This window comes from Ziziphus jujuba, chromosome 4 (assembly GCF_031755915.1).
Source record: "Ziziphus jujuba cultivar Dongzao chromosome 4, ASM3175591v1".
In the NCBI taxonomy this organism is placed as follows: domain Eukaryota; kingdom Viridiplantae; phylum Streptophyta; class Magnoliopsida; order Rosales; family Rhamnaceae; genus Ziziphus; species Ziziphus jujuba.
This window is the reverse complement of record NC_083382.1, coordinates 10,783,543-10,803,439: the sequence shown is the minus strand read 5'-3', so window position 1 is coordinate 10,803,439 and position 19,897 is coordinate 10,783,543. Positions and strand designations below refer to the sequence as shown.

Sequence of the window (19,897 nt, the reverse complement as noted above, 5' to 3'; positions counted from 1 at the left end):
GTTAATCAATAAAATATTGATATGTTTTATTTAATATATGTTTGATAGTTATTTGATATCTCTAATATTATTCTTTTAGATAATTCTTAAAACCTATGTTTTAACTATATTTTATTAGTTTATCAAGATATCTACTAAATGTACATGCATCATCATTTAATTAATTTATATTTAATTATATTTATCTTTTAAATTTTATTTATTGTATTCGAGTTATGTTAGCATGTTAACTAATAAAATTATGACACATAGATATTTGATAGATATCATGGTAGACTATGTTTAACCTATAATGTTATTTTTCTATCTTGCATTAAATATCTTTTCTTAAAAGAAAAATAGAAATATCAGTGCCACGTTGGGATTTTCCCCGCAAGTTGCACATACTAGACTGTTTAAATTCTGTTCCATTCAAGAAGGCAAACAGCCAAAAAGGAAAAAAAAATTTAAAAAAAAAAAAAACAAGAAAACAGGAACACCGATAAGCAGTAGCAGCAATGGTAAAGAGTTTACCAAAAACACCTGCTCTTTACCAGAAACTTCTCTTATTTCTTCTTATCTTTATATTACTGCTTCAAACTCCCACTTTTGCTCTCAGAAAGGTCTTCACCCATTTTCCCATCATTTCTTTTCATCTCTTTTGCAATTCCATTAAAAACTTTGAACGAAAAGTAGCTTTCATTCTTACCTTCTTTTTTTTTTTTTTCAGTCTTATGTGGTATATTTGGGAGCACATTCACATGGCCAAGATTTCTCTCAGTTTGATTTGAATCATGTCACTGAGTCTCACTTTGAGTTTCTTGGATCTTTTCTCGGAAGGTAAACAAACTTTCGTCATATTTATATTTACATACATATTCAATCTCATATATATATATATATATACACACCCTGTTTTTCTTTTAATGCAGTCATGAAGTAGCAAAAGAATCTATATTTTACTCATACACAAGGCATATCAATGGTTTTGCTGCAAACTTAGAAGAAGAAGTAGCAGCTCAAATCGCCAGTTGAGGATGATAAATTCCTTTTTTTTTTTTTTAAAACATTTATTTTGGAGTTTCTGATGGAAAATAAAAACTGGGTTTTGATTGAATTGTCTTACTGAATTGCAGATCATCCAGAGGTAGTCTCTGTTTTCTTGAACAGGGGAAGGAAACTACACACAACTCGATCATGGAACTTCATGGGACTCGAGCATGAAAACGGTGTAGTTCCTCCAAGTTCAATCTGGAAGAAAGCAAACTATGGAGAAAATATAATTATCGGAAATCTTGATACGGGTGAGCCATTTTCATTTTTTCAATTATTATTATTATTATTAATTTTTTAATAAACTTTTTAAATTTTCTAGAGACTTGCATTATTTTACTTCATTTTCTAGTCCATTACACATTTTCTACGCGCCAATCAATTACTTGCTTTCATCAATAAGTGCTGGACTCTGAAACCGTTGACTTATCCAACAAAGCAAAATTATTTCTTTATTATTATAAAAAATTGAAAATTATATATTGATAAATATAAAAAAAAAAAAATGATATTTGTTCAAAGCAGTAGTCGTTTTATTTGATTTAATTTTTTCCAAACCAATGAGGGTATGCCGTCAACTATCAAAAACTCATTAATGGTAGAAGGCGGAAGAGGCTTAGGACCACCATAAAACAAATGTTGTTGTACAGCTACTGTATTCGAAAAAGATACTTTCCTTTTGATTCTGTTCTTTGATTTCTAGTTTCCATGAATTGGCTTTTGTTTAATAATCAAAGTATTAACTATTAATTAAGTGTGGGGTTGCTTTAGAGTGCTTTTGGGTCCAGAGGAGACAAAATGCCAGGGTTTAGTGAAAAATAATGATAGTGTGCCATGTGCATCATAATTAAGATTTTCTCATTCCAAAAATGGCTGATAATTAAGAGCCACAAAACAAATAACATGTTGCAGGGGAGTCTTATAGACAATTTGGATTTGCCAGCTTGCTTTTAATTGTTAGACCTTTTTTTTTTTTTTTTTTTAAGTTTCAATTAATGGGATTTTTGTTTAGGTGCTTGGCCTGAATCAAAGAGCTTTATTGATGAACAATTGGGACCAATTCCTTCAAAGTGGAAAGGAATTTGCCAAAATGGTGAAGATCCTACATTTCATTGCAATAGGTACTTATAATTTGCTTCTTTTTTCTTGGTTTGGTGAAATTCAAAATTGATCCAAAATTTGCTATTTGTTTACACTTTTTGCTCATTCAAACTTCCTCATTGAATGAAGCCTTTACTAGAGCTTTAATGGGTTTGTTGACGTTAGGAGAAAAGTAATTAATGTAAAAAAAATAATTAAAAAAAGAAGAAGAAGAACTTCAAATTTTGGGCTAGAGTGAGAAAGATGGCATATCATTTCATTCTTGTAAAAGAGAAATTTGTTTTTCACTTCCCAATCTGGTCCACCTTTATCCAAACTTGGAGGGTCCAATAATGTGCATATTTTATGCAACCTAAGTGATAAAGGCGAATATTCAATCAGCTTTAATTATGGGGGAGGAAGGAATGGTATCCCTAAAGCGAAATATTTTGGATTTTACTCGTAAAGCTAAGGTAATACTTTTGTTCGTTCAGAAACCACACAAAAGCATAACAGTAGGAGATTGCATTAATCTACCTCTGTATCCAAATGGATGTAAAAAAGTGGGGGGGGGGGGGGGGGGGGGGGGGGGGGGGGGTGTGGGGGGTTAACATCATTTATCTCCTTTCAAATTTGGTCTAAATGCAATTTAACTCATTCAAATAATATCATCAACCTTTTTTATGGTTTCAAAAAAGCATCATTTTCATTTTTGATTGTTTAATTCATGTAACCTTGATTTAATATCATCCACATACTCTAAGGGGATGTAAATGAATATTTTGAACCCATAGGGTCACTTTTGTAGTTAGGGCATACCTCAATGGCGTATGCAAATCAACCAATATATATATGCATATCTCGAGAGTAAGCATCATGGGTTGGTGTGGCACATTTTCTTATTGCCACTTTCAATTTGTCTTTGTTGCATTTGTGGTTGAGAATGTATAATGACTGATCTGTTACAAGTGAAATGCAGCCCACTTTATCATTCTTTGAGGCCAGTTTTTATGCCATAAAATCAAAATATAATCAACATTGTTAGGAACAGAGGACCTCAACATTCAACAGAAGCAAATATTTCTAGAATTTCATATAGCTTAAAAAGTTTGTCTGTGTTAGGAGCTTGAAACTTACTAGTTAGTAAACTTATTTTGACCTAGTAAAGAGTTCGAAAAAGTAGGAAAACCCATCATCAATGTGGTTCATGTCCTTGATTAAAGATTTTTCTAAGTAATATTATTATCATATAGTCTTTGATTTCCTTCTATTGATTTAAGTTTCAGATCTGACATATACCAAACTTATTAAAGTGGCCTCCCCAATAATTTCACAATTACCAAACGTTCTTAACATGTTAAATTCTCATAGTCAATCCATTAATGATAAGACAGTAAATAGGCCTTGACATAACCTGTTTTGTTTTTGGTAAGAATTCACTTCATTAGCAGAAGGAAAAACTCAAAAAAAAAAAAAAAAATCATTTCCCAATTTTAGGTATTGAATCAAGTAAAAGAACATAATTTTCAAACATAATGAAAAGAGAAACTACATAGTAATATATATATATATATATATATATAACTCAAATTTTACTATTTATCATCATAGGAACATGGATAATAATATTTGATTATATATTAATTTTTTATTTTAAAATTTAATTTGAAAAATTAAATTTAATTGAAAAGTCATTTAGATTCTCAAATAAAATATAAATTTCATTTTTTTCGGTAAATAAAATATAAATTTCATTAATGATTACAATTTAACAGTGACAAATATAATTTTCATTTAAGTCTAGTATATTTTCTTCTGTTTTTTTTTTTTTTTTCTACATTTATGTAATGGTTCAAAACTTTTTGAGTTTTGACAGTTTCATTTCATATTTTTCCAAAAGTTTGTGCATATTGTTTCAAAAAACTAACCTAGGTTGTTTTTTTTTTTTTTTTTTCTTTATATATATATATATATACACATATATATTTTTTTTTATGCACTCTAAAAAAGGAAGCTAATTGGAGCAAGATTCTTCAACAAAGGCTATGCATCAATAGTTGGTCCACTGAACTCCTCCTTCCACTCACCGAGAGACAGTGAAGGCCATGGATCTCACACCCTTTCAACAGCAGGAGGTAATTTCGTACCAGGAGCAAATGTTTTTGGTTTTGGGAATGGAACAGCAAAAGGGGGTTCACCAAAAGCAAGAGTTGCAGCCTACAAAGTTTGCTGGCCGCCAGTTGGTGGAGAAGAATGCTTTGATGCTGATATCTTGGCTGGTTTTGATTTGGCAATCCATGATGGTGTAGATGTTCTCTCTGTCTCTCTTGGAGGAGATCCAACCGCTTTCTTCAATGACAGTGTGGCTATTGGCTCTTTCCATGCTGTGAAACATGGGATTGTTGTGGTTTGCTCTGCGGGGAATTCTGGACCGTCTGAAGGTACTGTGTCTAACTTTGCACCTTGGCAAATCACCGTTGGTGCCAGCACCATTGATAGGGAGTTCCCAAGCTATGTTGTCCTTGCTAACAATGTGACATTCAAGGTGGGTTTTTATTTTTGGATTTTTGGGGGAAAAGAATATCAAAATTTTAAGTTGCTTACTGAAATTATTATTATTATTTTTTTTTCCTCCATTCATGTTTTTGATGGGTTTTGGGTTTTATTATGCATTTTGTTTTGAAGGGACAAAGTTTGTCTGCAACAGTTTTGCCCTACAACAGGCAATACCCACTTATTATTGCTGCAGCGGCTAAAGCAGCCAATGCTTCAGCTGAAGAAGCGTAAGAACATATATATATATATATATATATCTAATATATCTAGTTGTTCTTGTGACTGATTGTGGAGTTTGATTTTTGAATGCTAATCTTGAAAAATTAGCAAGAAAATGGCATATATTTTGGCTGTGTTTAATAATGGAAAGTAATAGGAAAGGGGGTAAAAAACAAAAGGAAACATGCAGCATAACTTAACAGTAAAAATAAAATAGAATATGTAGGATTATCGTGTCCAAGAACTGAATCTAACCTTGGTTATGATGTGCTCAGAATCTTATGCAAGGCCGGGACATTGGACCCAGAAAAGGTGAAGGGGAAGATCTTGGTGTGCCTTAGAGGTGATAATGCAAGAGTGGACAAAGGTGAACAAGCTTTACTAGCAGGTGCTGTTGGGATGGTTCTTGCTAACAGTGAGCTTGGTGGAAACGAAATTATTGCCGACCCTCATGTCCTTCCTGCTTCACATATCAATTTCACTGATGGAAATGCTGTCTTTAAATACATCAATTCAACTAAGTAAGATGATATAGCAGTAGTAATACTGTATATGTATGTGTATAGACCACCATGCGGCAGGCTTTGGAAAGCCTCCATATATGCATATCCTGTTCACTTCCACATGATAGAAAGGATAATAGTAATTTTGTTTTTCATGTTAATATCTAGCAGTAGAAAAATGTTTCGGATTATGATCTTAGTTTGCAGAAGAAACTGTCTTTCTCTTACTTTATGTCGGGTTTAGTCACCATTTCTAAATGCCTAAGTGCACTTTTGAATCGTTGTAGATCTCCTAGAGGTCACATTACTAGACCAACAACAAAATTGGCAACAAAGCCTGCTCCCTCAATGGCGGCATTCTCATCAAAGGGACCTAGCACAGTCACACCAGAAATCCTTAAGGTTAATGTTCTCCACAACCTATTCTGCCTTTAGTTATGTATATGTGAAAGTTTCAGCATTTTCATGTTTACCAAAAAAATTTTGATTCCTGTATGCTAAAAAACTCAAAATTGCAGATCAAATAGAAATTGTACTACTCATATGGAAAAGAAAATGTTACAAATGAGTAATATATTTATTGGTAGATAATAGTGATAAATTATTTACTGTACTTGCAGCCTGATATAACTGCACCAGGAGTGAGTGTCATAGCAGCTTATACAGAAGAACAAGGACCAACAAATCAAATTTTTGATGAGCGGCGAGTACAATTCAACTCAGTGTCGGGCACATCAATGTCTTGTCCTCATGTTTCTGGCATTGTTGGTCTTCTTAAAACCGTCCATCCCAATTGGAGTCCTGCAGCTATTAAATCCGCCCTCATAACCACCGGTGAGAAAAATATCTAGCCCTTGCATTTTCTGTTTCTCCTGGCCAAATTTGCCTTTTTCTAGTGAAGTTGTGGAAATGGAAAAACCTGTGTTCCCTCCTCTGCTTCTTCATTTTCTCAGCATCCAAACAAAAGATGTTTATCAACCATCATTGTTTATGCTTCTATATGTCTCCTGTTTTCATGCAGCCCTAGTAAAAGATAATAGTGGAGGTGCAATACAAAATGCTTCTAATTTCAGGGCCACACCATTCAGTTATGGAGGAGGACATGTTAGACCAAGCAGGGCTGTGGATCCTGGACTAGTATATGACTTGGGTCTTAAAGACTACCTCAACGTTCTGTGCTCTTTAGGTTACAATCAGTCACAAATAGAAGTTGTATCAGATGAATCTCATAAATGCCCCAAACCCATTAGTCTCACTAACCTCAACTACCCTTCAATCACTGTCCCTAAACTCTCTGGTTCGATCACTGTAACTCGAACACTCAAAAATGTTGGTACTGCCGGAACCTACGAAGCTCGAGTCCAAAAACCAGCTGGAATATCAGTTTCTGTTAAGCCAAACAGTTTGACGTTCAAGAAAGTTGGCGAAGAGAAGAGCTTCAAAGTGACACTTAAGGTAAAAAATAGCAAAGCAGCTAAGAAGTATGTGTTTGGAAAGTTGATATGGTCAGATGGTAAGCACAATGTCAGGAGTCCTATTGTGGTGAAACCTGCTTAGAAAACATTATTATTTGCTGCTGACAAAAAACATGCCCTTTCAGCCTGTGTTCTACAATTATTCTTCAGGGATGTTAAATTTATAGGCTGATTTATAAATAATGATTGTCAAATTTAATCAAGGGAAAGAAATATTAGTTGATGATCATTAATTGATTATTATTGTTGAATGTCTCCGAATCAATCAAGAGACAAATTTGTTCCATTGCACTCACTGTTTACATTTATACGCATCTAGTGCCCAATAGACCTAATGTGGATAGGGTTACCATGTTATATTGCCAGTACAGAAAAAGTTTATATATGAGGGAGCAGGCTGCAGGTGTAAGGACTACATGGAAGTTTCTGATGGTGGTTTATATGGATTTATACATTATTATGCCTCTTCTAGCATTTTTTGGAAGCTGGAAATTCAACAGTTGGAGATAAAAAGTAAAACCCTAGTCTAAAGGACCTTTTTTGTGGGTTTTTGTGGCGCTCTTTATTCTACTTGCCCACACGGACACACAGAGATTGCCAAGAGACTCTTGGTAGTACACGAGATGTATACATATAATAAAATAGCTAAATAAGATCTCTAGGATTTTTTTATTTATTATATGTATACATATCATCTAAGAATTGAAATCAAATGGGAGACTTGTGTGTGTGTGTGTGTGTGAGAGAGAGAGAGAGAGCATGATTAATTGCTATGTAAAGATTACTTTAGCATACTTGAGGTACATAGATAATTAGAGATTAACGGGTACATAGATAATTAGAGATTAACGCTCCAAAGATTTTACGTTAGGGGAAAGCCTATATCAAAGTAATTGATGTAATTAGTGATCAGTTTATATAGGATAGGATGTTTCTTTCATGTTCGGCCTCTAATGAATCATCATTTGTATGCATCATCATCTTCACCACACACTTCAGTGGCTTAAAAAGAGAACTTATTATTGTAACAAACTATGAGCAAGGTTCTAGGTACAGAACCAGCCCTCTTGTAAATTCTACATATGGATAAGCTGTGGGTTGGTCATCATCTTCAGTTGTCCACCTACAAAATCAAAAGGATTAGTCCACATTTAATGGGTGATTAGAGGCTTAACTTTGCTTTAATTACCTGAAATTTTGTACAAGGTGATGGAGGAAGAATGAAACTTCAAGCTTAGCAAGTTCAGATCCTGGACAGCATCTAGACCCTCCACCAAAGGGAGTAAATCTCTTGCACATTTGATCTTGGCTCTGAATTTTATTACCAATAAAATTATCATCAAGCTAAAATTCCACATAATAAATTCAAGGAATTGGGGTTGAAACTAAAGAATGAAAAGGACTTTGGCATGTTGGGATTAACATTTAATTAATTGAAACGATGAGGGTAATTATGTAATTATGACCTCCCATCTCCTTGGATGAAACTGAAGAGCACTTGCATGGAGAGAAGGGTCTAAATGAACTGCACTAAATATTGGTAGGACCTTCCACCCAGATGGAATGAGGTGTTCTGAAATGAAACAGAATATGCAAAAGTAGAACTTGGTTAGCCTTTTTTTTTTTTTGTTTTTTCCTCTCAATATAATTAATATTAATATATGTTATAAAAAGTATCACAGAGTACAAAAAGCTTATGCATGCTAGATTTATGTCTAGGGTTAATTATAATGATATTACTTTTTTACCTCTAAATTTGACATCTTTAAGAGCCCTTCGGTGCACAAATTTTACTATATTTCCATATCTAAGAGCTTCGTTAATGACCTACATACAAACAATAGAATACGTGTACATATATATATATATATATACATATCAGCAGTAAAATCTCAATATATACAGTATAAAAATATATAGTATCTGAAATAAAAATTCCGTCTCACATTTTGGGTAAATTCCATTTTCTTGTAGTCTTCCCAGTTCAAATATTCATCTTTCTGCTTCATATTTCTAATGCTTTGATGCTCTGCCTTCATGTTCAAAAAGAATTTAATCGTTACACCAACAAGAAGCTTAACTACATATTAAATAATTAAGTCTATATGTATATAATTAGTATGGTTAATTAATTAATTGATTACCTTCAAGGTTTGCAATGCAGAGGGTGAGTGAGATAGAAAAGAAACCACCAAGGACATCAAAAGAGAGGTAGTCTCATATCCACCCAAAAGAGAATCCAAAATGAAACTCACTTTTTCATCATCAGATAAGGTATCCACACCTTGAAGTATCTCAAGGAAATCACTCCTTTTTCTACAATTCCCTGCATATCTTCTTCTTTCTTCTATAATTGCTTTCACCATAGAAGATATTCTACTTCTAGCCTGTAAAGAGACATATGTTCACATGAATGATCATTTATTTTTATTTTTATTTTTTTCAATAAAAGAGGTAAAAGGAAAGGGACCACATATATTCTTTGTTTTATATTGATGAAAACTAAAATTAAAATATACATACATACATACATATATATTTCCTCAAAACTATCTCATTGTCAAATAAACGATTCTTCAATTAATAATTTAAACAAAAATGTTATTTATTACTATTAATCACGTTGCTAATGGGACTTGTATCCCATTTGACAAGTTAAATAGCTAACCAAAAGGTTTCATTTTCCTCAATTAGGATTTTATAATAAAAACAATTGCTATATCACTAATAATTCTACTAATGGGCATCATCATTGATAATGGATAATAAAATTTTAATTTAAAAGTGAAAATCAACTTAAGGTTCGTGACAACTTAGCACTTGTCGCATCACTATATATTAACAAATTTGTGTGTGAACATATATGAGCTATACATATATATATTAATAGAGTAGTAAATACAGTAATGATGTGTTGGAAATATGCTCCCATTATAAGGTGGGTTAGTGATTTGTCAAATGCTAAAAGTGTTATTTTAATTAATGATTTAATATTAAAATCCTAGCTGAATAATTAGCAATTATAAATACTTACTACATCATTAGGTATACAACATAAAATTATAATTAAGTTTCCAACAGATCAAAGATATATATTAATATAATCAGTATTTATTTAATTTTTGCTGTAATGAATATATGGCTATATATATAATTAGACATACATAAATTGAGTAACCGCGCACATAGTAGCAGGATTGAATATTTATTTATTAAAAAAATACTTGTAATATATTAATTAAGCACCTGAACTGCTCTTGCATATGGAGTTCCAGGAATATACAGAGGGAGAGATATTAGGCCTCTCATGAAAGTGAGAAAATCTTGAAGAATTGCTGATGTCTGTGGATCCTTTGGGGTTAAACCTAGAACCTGCTTTATTATTACATTGAATGTGAACTGCACGCATGTGGAAGACCAAACAAAATTAGCGCAAGTTAGGAGTATTAAAAATAAAAATAAAAACAAATCAATTTTATCTTGAGCTATTTGCATTGATGCCCCTGAACTAGGTCATGTGTTGCAAATTGCCCCTATCCCTGAGCTTTCCAAAGTGTTTTTTCCCAAGGACATTTGTTTAATTTTTTATTTCCTTTTTTGAGATCATATTATTGGAGTGCCTTTTTTTTTTTTTTTTTTTTTTTTTTTTGGCGAAAGATTTATTGGAGAGGTTGAAAAAGCTGCAATTTTTTTATAAAACAAAAAGGGGAAAAGTACACAATTATCCTTCTAGAGCACTCTTTGGAAAGTTGATGAGGAGTACTCCTAGTATCATGGTTCAAGGGGTAATTTACAGCACATGTCAGAGTTTAGGGAGGGTATTGATGCAAATAACCCTTCTATCTTTTAGTATGGAAAAAGGTTATACCTTTCTGGCCTCCTCAGAGAAGATCACCTGTTGTTTATCTTTCCAAGTGTGAAGAATACAAATGGCTATTGACTCAATGTCAGTGAGAAAATCAGGCTTGGATTTGGTGATGGAGACCAAAGAGAGAGCCACATTTCTGAGCTTCTTGTGAGTATCACCCACAGTTACCAACATGGAGGCCTTGCCAAGAATTCCATGGATGGGTTTTGGATAACTGCATTCAAACAATTTTCCTTCATTTTGAAGTATGAAATAGTTCAGCTCCTCATCCAATGAAACCACTGTAGGAGACAAGAACAAATGCGATTTGAACACTTTTCCATACCTGAAACAAAAAATTAAATTTAATAAACAAATCCCAAAATCTTTTAGTCCTTGGCTTTTTAAACCATATATTAATTAATTAGCAATGTTATAATCAAATAAATTTTTTTTTTCTTATTCAGAAATCCTATCCAAATTTTTATTGAGGATTTTTTCTATTATCGTGATTTTATTCTATTGTTGGTAATGAAATCATAAAAAAACCTTATTATAATAGAATAAATCGGATAAAAGAACCGGATTTATTATTCTATTATCAGTAATAAAATTATAAAAAAAACACTTTATTATTAATAATAGAATGAATCCAATAAAAGAACCACTAACTATATATATATATATATATATATATATTATAATGCAATTAGATTTATATATAATGCTTACCTAGAACAATGGTCTTGAAGAAAAGCTCCAAGAGAATTAGAAGTGTGAGGCTTCAAGAAACCTAGTGTTTCTCCAAGTAAAGGCCACCCAAAGGACCCTTTAGGGACAGAACCAAGCCTGACGAAGAACAAGGGCAAGAAATGGTTCAAGATTAGACCAAAAGCTCCAACCACAAAAACAAGCCAAAAACCTCCTGCCATGGGACCAAAACTAAAGCTTCAATGGAAAGCAATGCGTGGGTCTTCAATTTTCGGTGCATATATAGAGAAGAAAAAGAGAGGATGAATATATATATATATATATATATATAATGGGGTACTTATGGATTACCGTATATTATATCTATGGGTGTATTTACACAAGAAAAGCAGATAGGATTTATTTATTTTTTACTTTATTTTATTTTAGTTTCTACATTCAGGAGGGAAATAAAATTTAACAGTGGTTTATGGGAAATATTGAAACTCAAAACCTACCCTGCTAGTCTACTGGGTCTAGTCCATCACTAGGGATGCAGAGGAAACAGAGAGATAGATGAATGGGTGCTATAATTTGCATGCAAAAACTGTAATTAATCTCAATACCTACCCTTTTAATATTCCTTGCTGTATAGTATTTTAATAATTGGCTATATATGTATATATATATATATATTATATTTATCAATTGATATTTGTATGTCATTTAATAACAAAAAAAAAATAGATTTACTTTATTAAATTAAAATTTTAAAATAAAAAATGAATACATAATTAAATATAACAAATGAGTAACAATTATGTCAGTAATAATTTTGTTGATGATTATCATTATCAATAATAAATTGCAAAATTTATATATAGTTTGAGAACAATTTCATGATCAGACTGGTGATCATGAAATTAAGCTTCATGAAGACATTTTTAATTATCACTAATTGTACGTTTGTATTGTAAATTAATTAGGATTTATATAGCAAGGATTTAAGATTGTGGGCAACCTTTTGTTTTGCTACTTTTTCTTTCATTCTGATTGCTAACCCAGTCTATGCGGACTAAATTGAGCGATCAATATTGCATGCACATGGACACACTAATGTTTTTTTTTCTTAACAACATGGACACACTATTTGCAAGCACTTTATTTTATTTATTATATATATATATATTATATAAATAAAAAAAAGACATTAAGATAGGATATATAAGACATGGCAACTATTTAATAATTATATAATATCAACATAATGGATTAACGATAAAAAAAAATAAAAATAAAAAAATCAACACGATGGATTTTCTTTTGCTTTTTGTTCCTGCAGTTAGTCTAAGATACTAGCTGAGTACGAAAAAGTCATGCACTATAGTGGATCGTGGACTTTTTTTATTTAAGTTTATATGATTTTTTATATATTCCTTTGATTCATTTTTTTAATAAGTATAACGCAATCCCTTTGGAAGTCAAATATCATATATATATATATATATAAATATATATATTCCGAGCAAATATTATATATATATATATATATATATAAAAAGCTGGATATATGCTTTTTCTTTTCTTAAATCTAAGGAATGATAATGCTATATATATACACACCTGTAACTTAATTAATTATTAATTAAGTAGATCTAATCACTTTTAAAATAAATAATAATAATAAGATGTACCAAATGAAGCTACAAATGGTAGATTTCCTATTATGTCTATTTTATGATATGAAAAATGTTACATCCACCTTGATTGTCCAAATTTTGGATCCAATTTAGAAAGAATTAATCTTTGATCACTACATTTTCACAATTGATATCTCTATAGAAAAAAAAAGGTACATATATAACGGAAATATTATTATCCGTTTACTATTTTTATCGTTATGTGAATTATAAATTTAATAATTTATAATCATATATGGTATATCATACAAAACTAAAACAAAATACATAAAATTTACTAAATAAATATATGTAGGTTCTACAAAATATTCATTGAATATTTGATTATGATTAGCCCTTTAAACCACATTAGTGGTTGCATATTTTCCATGAAAGTGAATTTAAAATTAATAAATTTAAGATCAGATCGAAATATTGCACTGAAATGTGTTGCAGTCTACTGTATTAATTGCACTCCAAACTGAACTACATTGGACTCTACTGTATGAATTGTTAAGAAGAAACTTTCTTAACCCTCGAAGTTGCTGGTGGTTGCTAGCTAGGCAAGGAACATGAAACTGTTGCATTTTAATTTTTCTTTAATTTCACTATTACCCTATATTCCTAGCCTTAGGTCAATTGTCATCAAATCACCTTCCCAAGTGGGGAACAAAGGCTTGGAGGGTTTCAGACTGCTACTTTCTTTGACCAGAATCTATGAAAACCCTTTCCACAACTAGAAGAATCAACAATAAATATAGGATTTTACCAAAAAAAGAAAAAAAACCAACTATTCTTAAAAAAGCAGATGGAGAAGTAGAACTGCTCGTTAGCTTCTTTTATAGCTAACTATCCACATAAAATTTTGGATTGATTTTAGTTTGATACTTTTAATTTGTAATGCTATTTAAATTAAACTTTATTTTTTAATTTTATTGCATATTATCCAATTTTAAATTTTAATCAAATAAGTTGGTAAAAGATTCTATTTTCTTTGCATTGATCAATATTTTAATCTTTTCTCATATTTTGCTATAAGTTTGTGGACAAAACTATTATTGGTTTGTTTAGTAAAAAATTGAATATTAAACTAATTTACAATAAATTTTAAAAAAATAAAAATTAAAAGCCTAGTAAAATTTTACTAATAAAAAATATTAAAATAAAATTAATCCTAAACCTTTCAAACCAAGCAATACAGTTGTGTGGTGGTGGCCAACTGATTATCACTCAAAGTGGGTTATTTACCAAAAAAAGAAAATATTAAAATTGGGTTTTATATAATATGAGAGGTGAATGCATTAAGGGGACATTTTAAAAGTTCTTTGAAAGTATGCTTGACTCTTGAGATGTATGATTCCACCGAGTCCAAGCACATTTTGCAATATATTCTTTTTTGCATTGGGTTCCTCAATACTATTATTTCATAGGGACCACATTCTTCCTTTTTGTTTTTCTATCATTTTCTCTCCTGTCCACCAAAAAGAAATAATCCCCAAATAAGTAGATTGTGATTTATAATTAACATTAATAATTAATCAGAAAAAAAACTAAACTATACATATTATTTATAAAACTTGACTCTATAAATGAAAATTAATTAACTTTATAAAAACTCTTTCTAGCTACTTTTCTAATCAAACATTTTCATTGAATTATGCTGCTATACAAATGTATCAAATTTTTCTCCTTCTTTTTTTATTTCATATTTCCATAGTTATAAGTTGTTATTTATTATTATTATTATTATTATTTTGGCTTAAGTTGGAGTTTGTTTTATAGAAAGATCTGTACGTGTTGCACAATAATCGAGATGGCACGGGGAGATGTCAGTTTGGAGCAATTCAAGCACTTTGATTTTGATATTATATCTTTTAAATTAATTAATGTTTTGACTGCATTCTCATCCTTGTAAGTTGTCCTTGTCCTTTTTCTGCTGCCCTATCAGTTTTTACAAGAAAATGGTAAAAGAGTAGTCCAAGCAATTAGAAGTTGAAAATTGACTCTCAATCTACAATAGATACTACATAATAAATGTCCCCCTAGCTCCCTTGTCCCACCCATGAAGGCTATTGTTGCCTACTCTTAACACCTTCCCAGGCAACCTTAAATTGGTACATAAATGTAGTAGGAACAAAGGATTAAAATATATATTCAAAATTCCTTCAAAATTTCTTTCAATATTACTATATTTGTGAAGGGTCGATTTAAAATTTTTTCTATAATATTTTTATATTTATAAAAGGTTTTTCTTTTGTTGACAACTTGACATCCAATATTATCATTGATAGACTTAAAATTGATGAAAGACTGAAATTTGAGTAACAATTAATTACTGCCACTCTATAATACATCATAAGGCCTTATAAAAATACCAGAACATTCAAATATAAGACTGTGAAGTTAATATAAGACTATAGTTTTTTTTTTCTTTTTTTAGGTTTTAAATACCCTAAAAAAAACTAAATTAAATATCATACAGTATATATGTTATTTTTTTGATAAACATACAGTGTATATATATATTTATTTTGGCTAATAATACAGTATATATGTTATATGTTGTGTGGAATGTGGACCAGAAATTAAGTGGGAAATTGACAAACCCAAGTCTTATACATAGAGAGAGAATGTTGATGGAGGGTACGGTGAGCAGACTGACCCCAATTCCATTTAAATGATATTTGGTTGAGAATAAAAGCTAAGTACTAGAAGGTCAACTGGGTACTGCTTTTTTTTTTTTTTTTCCTTATAATTTTTTTACTGATTATTGAGTAAATTGGATTCAAGATTTAACACCAAAGTGTAAAAATTATCACTAGACTATTTCCATATGAACTTACCATTCTCAGATTGAAAAAATTTATACATCAAATCCCATGCTTCCTCACAATACATATGTGACATTTCCTACCTTTGTTTTATTATTATTATTATTATTATTATTATTATTGGATATATAGAAACCTTTGCATTGTTATTAATTAATTTGTTTTCAATTATTAAGGTTTTTTATTTTTATTTTTCCTTTATCTTAATAGACAATACAAATTAATGGCCAGGCCTATAAATCCTATATGTGTTGAGCAATATGCAAATATAATGTAGGAAAGCCCAAAATTTGAAGTTGATTTTGTCATTGCTTAGTCTTATACCCACTAAAGAATAAATAATAATTTAAAAAATCCTAAAATGAATAAATGTTAATTATACCATACCCATCAAAAACATGTCTTTGAGCAATTATCAAACTATTTAAAAAGAAAAATAATAAATAATATATATGAACCTGATTATAATAGAGTCTAGTAACTATGGAAAGACAAAAAGTAAAAAGGAGTTGAAACATTAATTTGTAGTGGAGAAGACATGAAATAGAGCTAAGGTGGGTGGACAAAGTTCCATCCAAAAGGAGCTTCAACTTGCTATAACAACAATGCCATTATGGAAATTCAGTGTTGGTGATGCACGTGCTATCCATGTGGACCCCAAATAATCAACTCAAATATTTGGGAAAATTTTCACTTTTGAGAAATTGCATTCAATTTTCCTCATCCTTTACCAAAAATAATAATTAGCACTACTTCAAGTAGCATTTAGTAGTACTGTGCATTTCTCATGAGTTGTCGTATTATTTAATTTTAATTTTAATTTTTTAATTGACTAAACAAGTTTATAAAAAAAAAAAAAAAACACAAATATACTAGCTATACATTATTGAAATTTTTTTTTTTAATTATGTCTATACAAGTCATTTGTTTATATAACAACAAACCATCTACAATCAGAATTAATTAGGGATTTTATCCCAAAAAACAAAAAGTATGATTTAGAGATGTTTATCGATCAATGGAAAAAATGGTCGATAAATTTGTTATATGATCAAAAACCATTTTTAGGTTTTTGAAAACTAACAGAAATCGACCGAATATTGGTCAATCAGTTTCAATTTTTTTTTACCATTCAAAATAAACTTACTTGGGGAGTTATTTTTATTTGGTTTTTTTAGAATTTAGGCCGCATTTTTGGTTTTCAGTTAATTTTCTTTGGGATTTTTGTTTTTCAAAATTTTGGATATAATTTAGAAAACAATAATAAGTATGTATAAAAATATTAAATATAAACAGATATATATAAAATATTTGATTAATAAAATTATTCGATTTCAGTCAACCATTAGTTTTTCAAAACTAATAATGCTGTCCACCAACCACCACCACCTTTTAAATTCGATTAACCAACCAATCATAAGTCAGTGTTTTTTTCAATTTTCAATCGATTTTTTCAATTCAGTCAATCGATTTTTATTTTATTTTATTAAAATGAGTACTCATAATGTGAATACAAATTTTAGTGGACATTGCCCAATTACATCTGCATATAACTAAACTTTCTACCAATTATGCTTAGATATTACTATATAAGACATTCACTATAATTCCAACATCCTTGCTGATTGTAGCCTATCTTTATATAATAATATCAATTATTGCTTGATCCTGTATATATATATATATATATTTCGGAAATAGTCTTTTTATATAGAAATAATACTTCTCGGGGAAATTTTTTTTTTTTTAATTAATCAAGACAGAGTTTTCTCTCATTATTTTCTTAATTTGCACATAAAATAACTTCATTTAAAACCAAAAGAGAATTAACAACACATTAAACCAATATAATAACAAAAAAGAATTCTTTCATTTAAAAAATTTTTAAAAAAAAAAACAAAAACAAAAACAAAATAAATAAAACAGGAAAGAAGAAACGAAAGGAGAGACTAGAGACTGGCGAAGACTCAACATGCAAAAGTCCAAAATATGTAATATCAATGTAGTTGTGGGCTTGACATAGAGACTGATTAAAATTTCACCCAAGTAGGCTTGGGCTTCATTTGGGCTTGATCCATATAAATTTACCATACTTTTTTATTTTATTTTTTTCCTTGTAAGAATTTTTTTTGAAGACACATGATGTTATAACCTAAAAACTAAAACGATTTTACTCTTTTTTGTTTTTGGATTACTAAAGTTATAAATATTTAAACTCATAATTATTGTTAGAAAAAACACTGTGATCAAAAAGATGAAAATGGTTTAACTATTTGATATGTCCGTCTTCAAAGAGATAGTGCTAGACTAATTGTCCTTCAACTCAAAAAATAGTTATAAAATTAAATAATAGTGCTAGACTAATTGTCCTTCAACTCAAATATAGTTATAAAATTAAAGACATAGAAAAAATGGTAGGTAGATTTTATTATTTTTATTATTATTATTATTATTATTTTTGTCGCAAATGAAAATGTTAAATAGAAAAACAACATTACATTGATTGTACTCATTGTTAACATAAAAGGTAGACTAATATCCCAACCAGGAAAAGTAGATTTATTTTTGCTGATCTTGCCACCTTATTCAATTCCCTTAGAATAGAAAGAACCACAATAAAATCAAACTGTGTAAACAATCTTAAATATCATCTACCATTGCAGTAAGGATCCATAGAAAATAGGCATCCTTCAAAGTAATACACACTCCTAAGATCTCTCAAGTCACTTGTGCTTTAAATGATTTATACATATTAAAATTGATGTTTATAATAAAGTTTTTGCATAAATTTAATCAAATTGACAAATAAAATTATATCCAATGTAAATCAATAAAAACAATTAATCCAAACCAATCTAGATTGAATCCATTTTTTACATTCAAATTAGATTTAACAATTCAAAAACCGATCTATATTAGATTAATTTTAATATTATCTAAATATATTGAATTGAAACCGATTTACACCTTTAACTGTAGCAAAATAAAAGGAACATTTTTCCTTTTCCTTTAAAATATTAGATAAATAGAATTTTTTTTATTCTCTTACTATTATTCTTCTGGGACAATTTCTTTTTTTAAATTTTTTTATTTTTGGGGCAGAAATGCTTCTGCGACTTGTTGACAAGCGATTTGAGTCGTTCCGTGACTGGTGGTCTTTGAATTTGAGGCCATGACATATCACAAATAGACAAAAACCCCATTGAAAGCGCCATATATATATATATATATATATTTTGCTGAAATGAAAGCAGCAAATAGTGCATGGTCACATACCGTGTATGTATTTTATTATAATTATTCTTTGGACTATAACTGTGATGTGTTTGAACCACTCTAAGCAATAAAAAAAAAAAAAAAGAAAGAACCACTCTATGCACTAGGGTCATGAAAACTTCAGGGGTCCACATGGCCAGTTTTCATTGGCAGTAGTGCTGACAGAGTGTGTCCCTGTTTTAGGAGCTGGCCCCACGCTGTTTGTGAAAGTTTTCACCTATCTCCATGTATGTGTGAGTATTTGAGAAAGTTTAACCTGCGAATTTTTAACATTGAGAGAAATTCACTTTTAAAGAAGTATAAAAATAAACAATGATTCTGAATATGAAAATCACCTAAAAAAAAAAAAAACAACCTTTTTATTTGGATGATCATGAATTTGAGAAGGTTTTTGTTTGAAGGAATATGATATGGAAATGTAAGAATGAAAGGTTGAGTTGGAATTTGGATGAAAGGCGTACATTGAAGATGATCATGCAGAGTTCAGAAGTTTTCTTAGAATAAACGCGCATAATTCACTAGTTAAGACCATATATTTCTTTTTCTTCCAACTTGTGGTGGTTTTATCCAGGGATGGAATAGGGGGCCAAAACTTATAAAATTTATATAATGAAATAAGTTAAAAATTTTCTCTTATATATCTAAAACCAAAAACATTTTTCTACTATTTTCGTCATTCTATTTATAATCAAATTGATCTGTGCATCAA

The 19,897-nt window shown here is 30.1% G+C and overlaps 2 protein-coding genes across 2 annotated transcripts; one reads left to right on the top strand and one right to left on the bottom strand.

Moving 5' to 3' along the window:
• The first annotated feature begins 414 nt into the window (after positions 1-414).
• On the top strand, positions 415-7,089 carry LOC107435429 (subtilisin-like protease SBT5.3). Its single transcript, XM_016047035.4, has 11 exons — positions 415-602; positions 710-819; positions 912-1,009; positions 1,116-1,283; positions 2,045-2,153; positions 4,123-4,657; positions 4,798-4,895; positions 5,163-5,408; positions 5,678-5,792; positions 6,011-6,224; positions 6,412-7,089. The coding sequence occupies exons 1-11, from the start codon at positions 498-500 to the stop codon at positions 6,945-6,947; spliced, it is 2,334 nt and encodes a 777-aa protein (XP_015902521.3). The 5' UTR covers positions 415-497; the 3' UTR covers positions 6,948-7,089.
• A 169-nt stretch (positions 7,090-7,258) lies between these two features.
• On the bottom strand, positions 7,259-11,683 carry LOC107416825 (cytochrome P450 724B1-like). Its single transcript, XM_016025363.4, has 9 exons — positions 11,445-11,683; positions 10,734-11,058; positions 10,112-10,264; positions 9,010-9,252; positions 8,812-8,898; positions 8,614-8,692; positions 8,332-8,438; positions 8,055-8,176; positions 7,259-7,988 (listed from the first exon to the last, which is right to left on the bottom strand). Exons 1-9 carry the CDS (start codon positions 11,642-11,644, stop codon positions 7,898-7,900), a joined length of 1,407 nt encoding a protein of 468 aa, XP_015880849.3. The 5' UTR covers positions 11,645-11,683; the 3' UTR covers positions 7,259-7,897.
• Between the last annotated feature and the right edge of the window lie 8,214 nt (positions 11,684-19,897).

What these genes read in the sequence shown, in the direction of transcription:
- LOC107435429 (XM_016047035.4), top strand. Translation starts at nt 498, where the DNA reads ATGGTAAAGAGTTTACCAAAAACACCTGCTCTTTACCAGAAACTTCTC. An exon ending in AATGCTTCAGCTGAAGAAGC is followed by an intron (nt 4,896 to 5,162) that starts GTAAGAACATAT and finishes TGATGTGCTCAG; the next exon opens with AATCTTATGCAAGGCCGGGA. An exon ending in TCACACCAGAAATCCTTAAG is followed by an intron (nt 5,793 to 6,010) that starts GTTAATGTTCTC and finishes CTGTACTTGCAG; the next exon opens with CCTGATATAACTGCACCAGG.
- LOC107416825 (XM_016025363.4), bottom strand. Translation starts at nt 11,644, where the DNA reads ATGGCAGGAGGTTTTTGGCTTGTTTTTGTGGTTGGAGCTTTTGGTCTA. An exon ending in CTGCATTGCAAACCTTGAAG is followed by an intron (nt 8,899 to 9,009) that starts GTAATCAATTAA and finishes TTGAACATGAAG; the next exon opens with GCAGAGCATCAAAGCATTAG. An exon ending in AAATGGAATTTACCCAAAAT is followed by an intron (nt 8,693 to 8,811) that starts GTGAGACGGAAT and finishes GTTTGTATGTAG; the next exon opens with GTCATTAACGAAGCTCTTAG.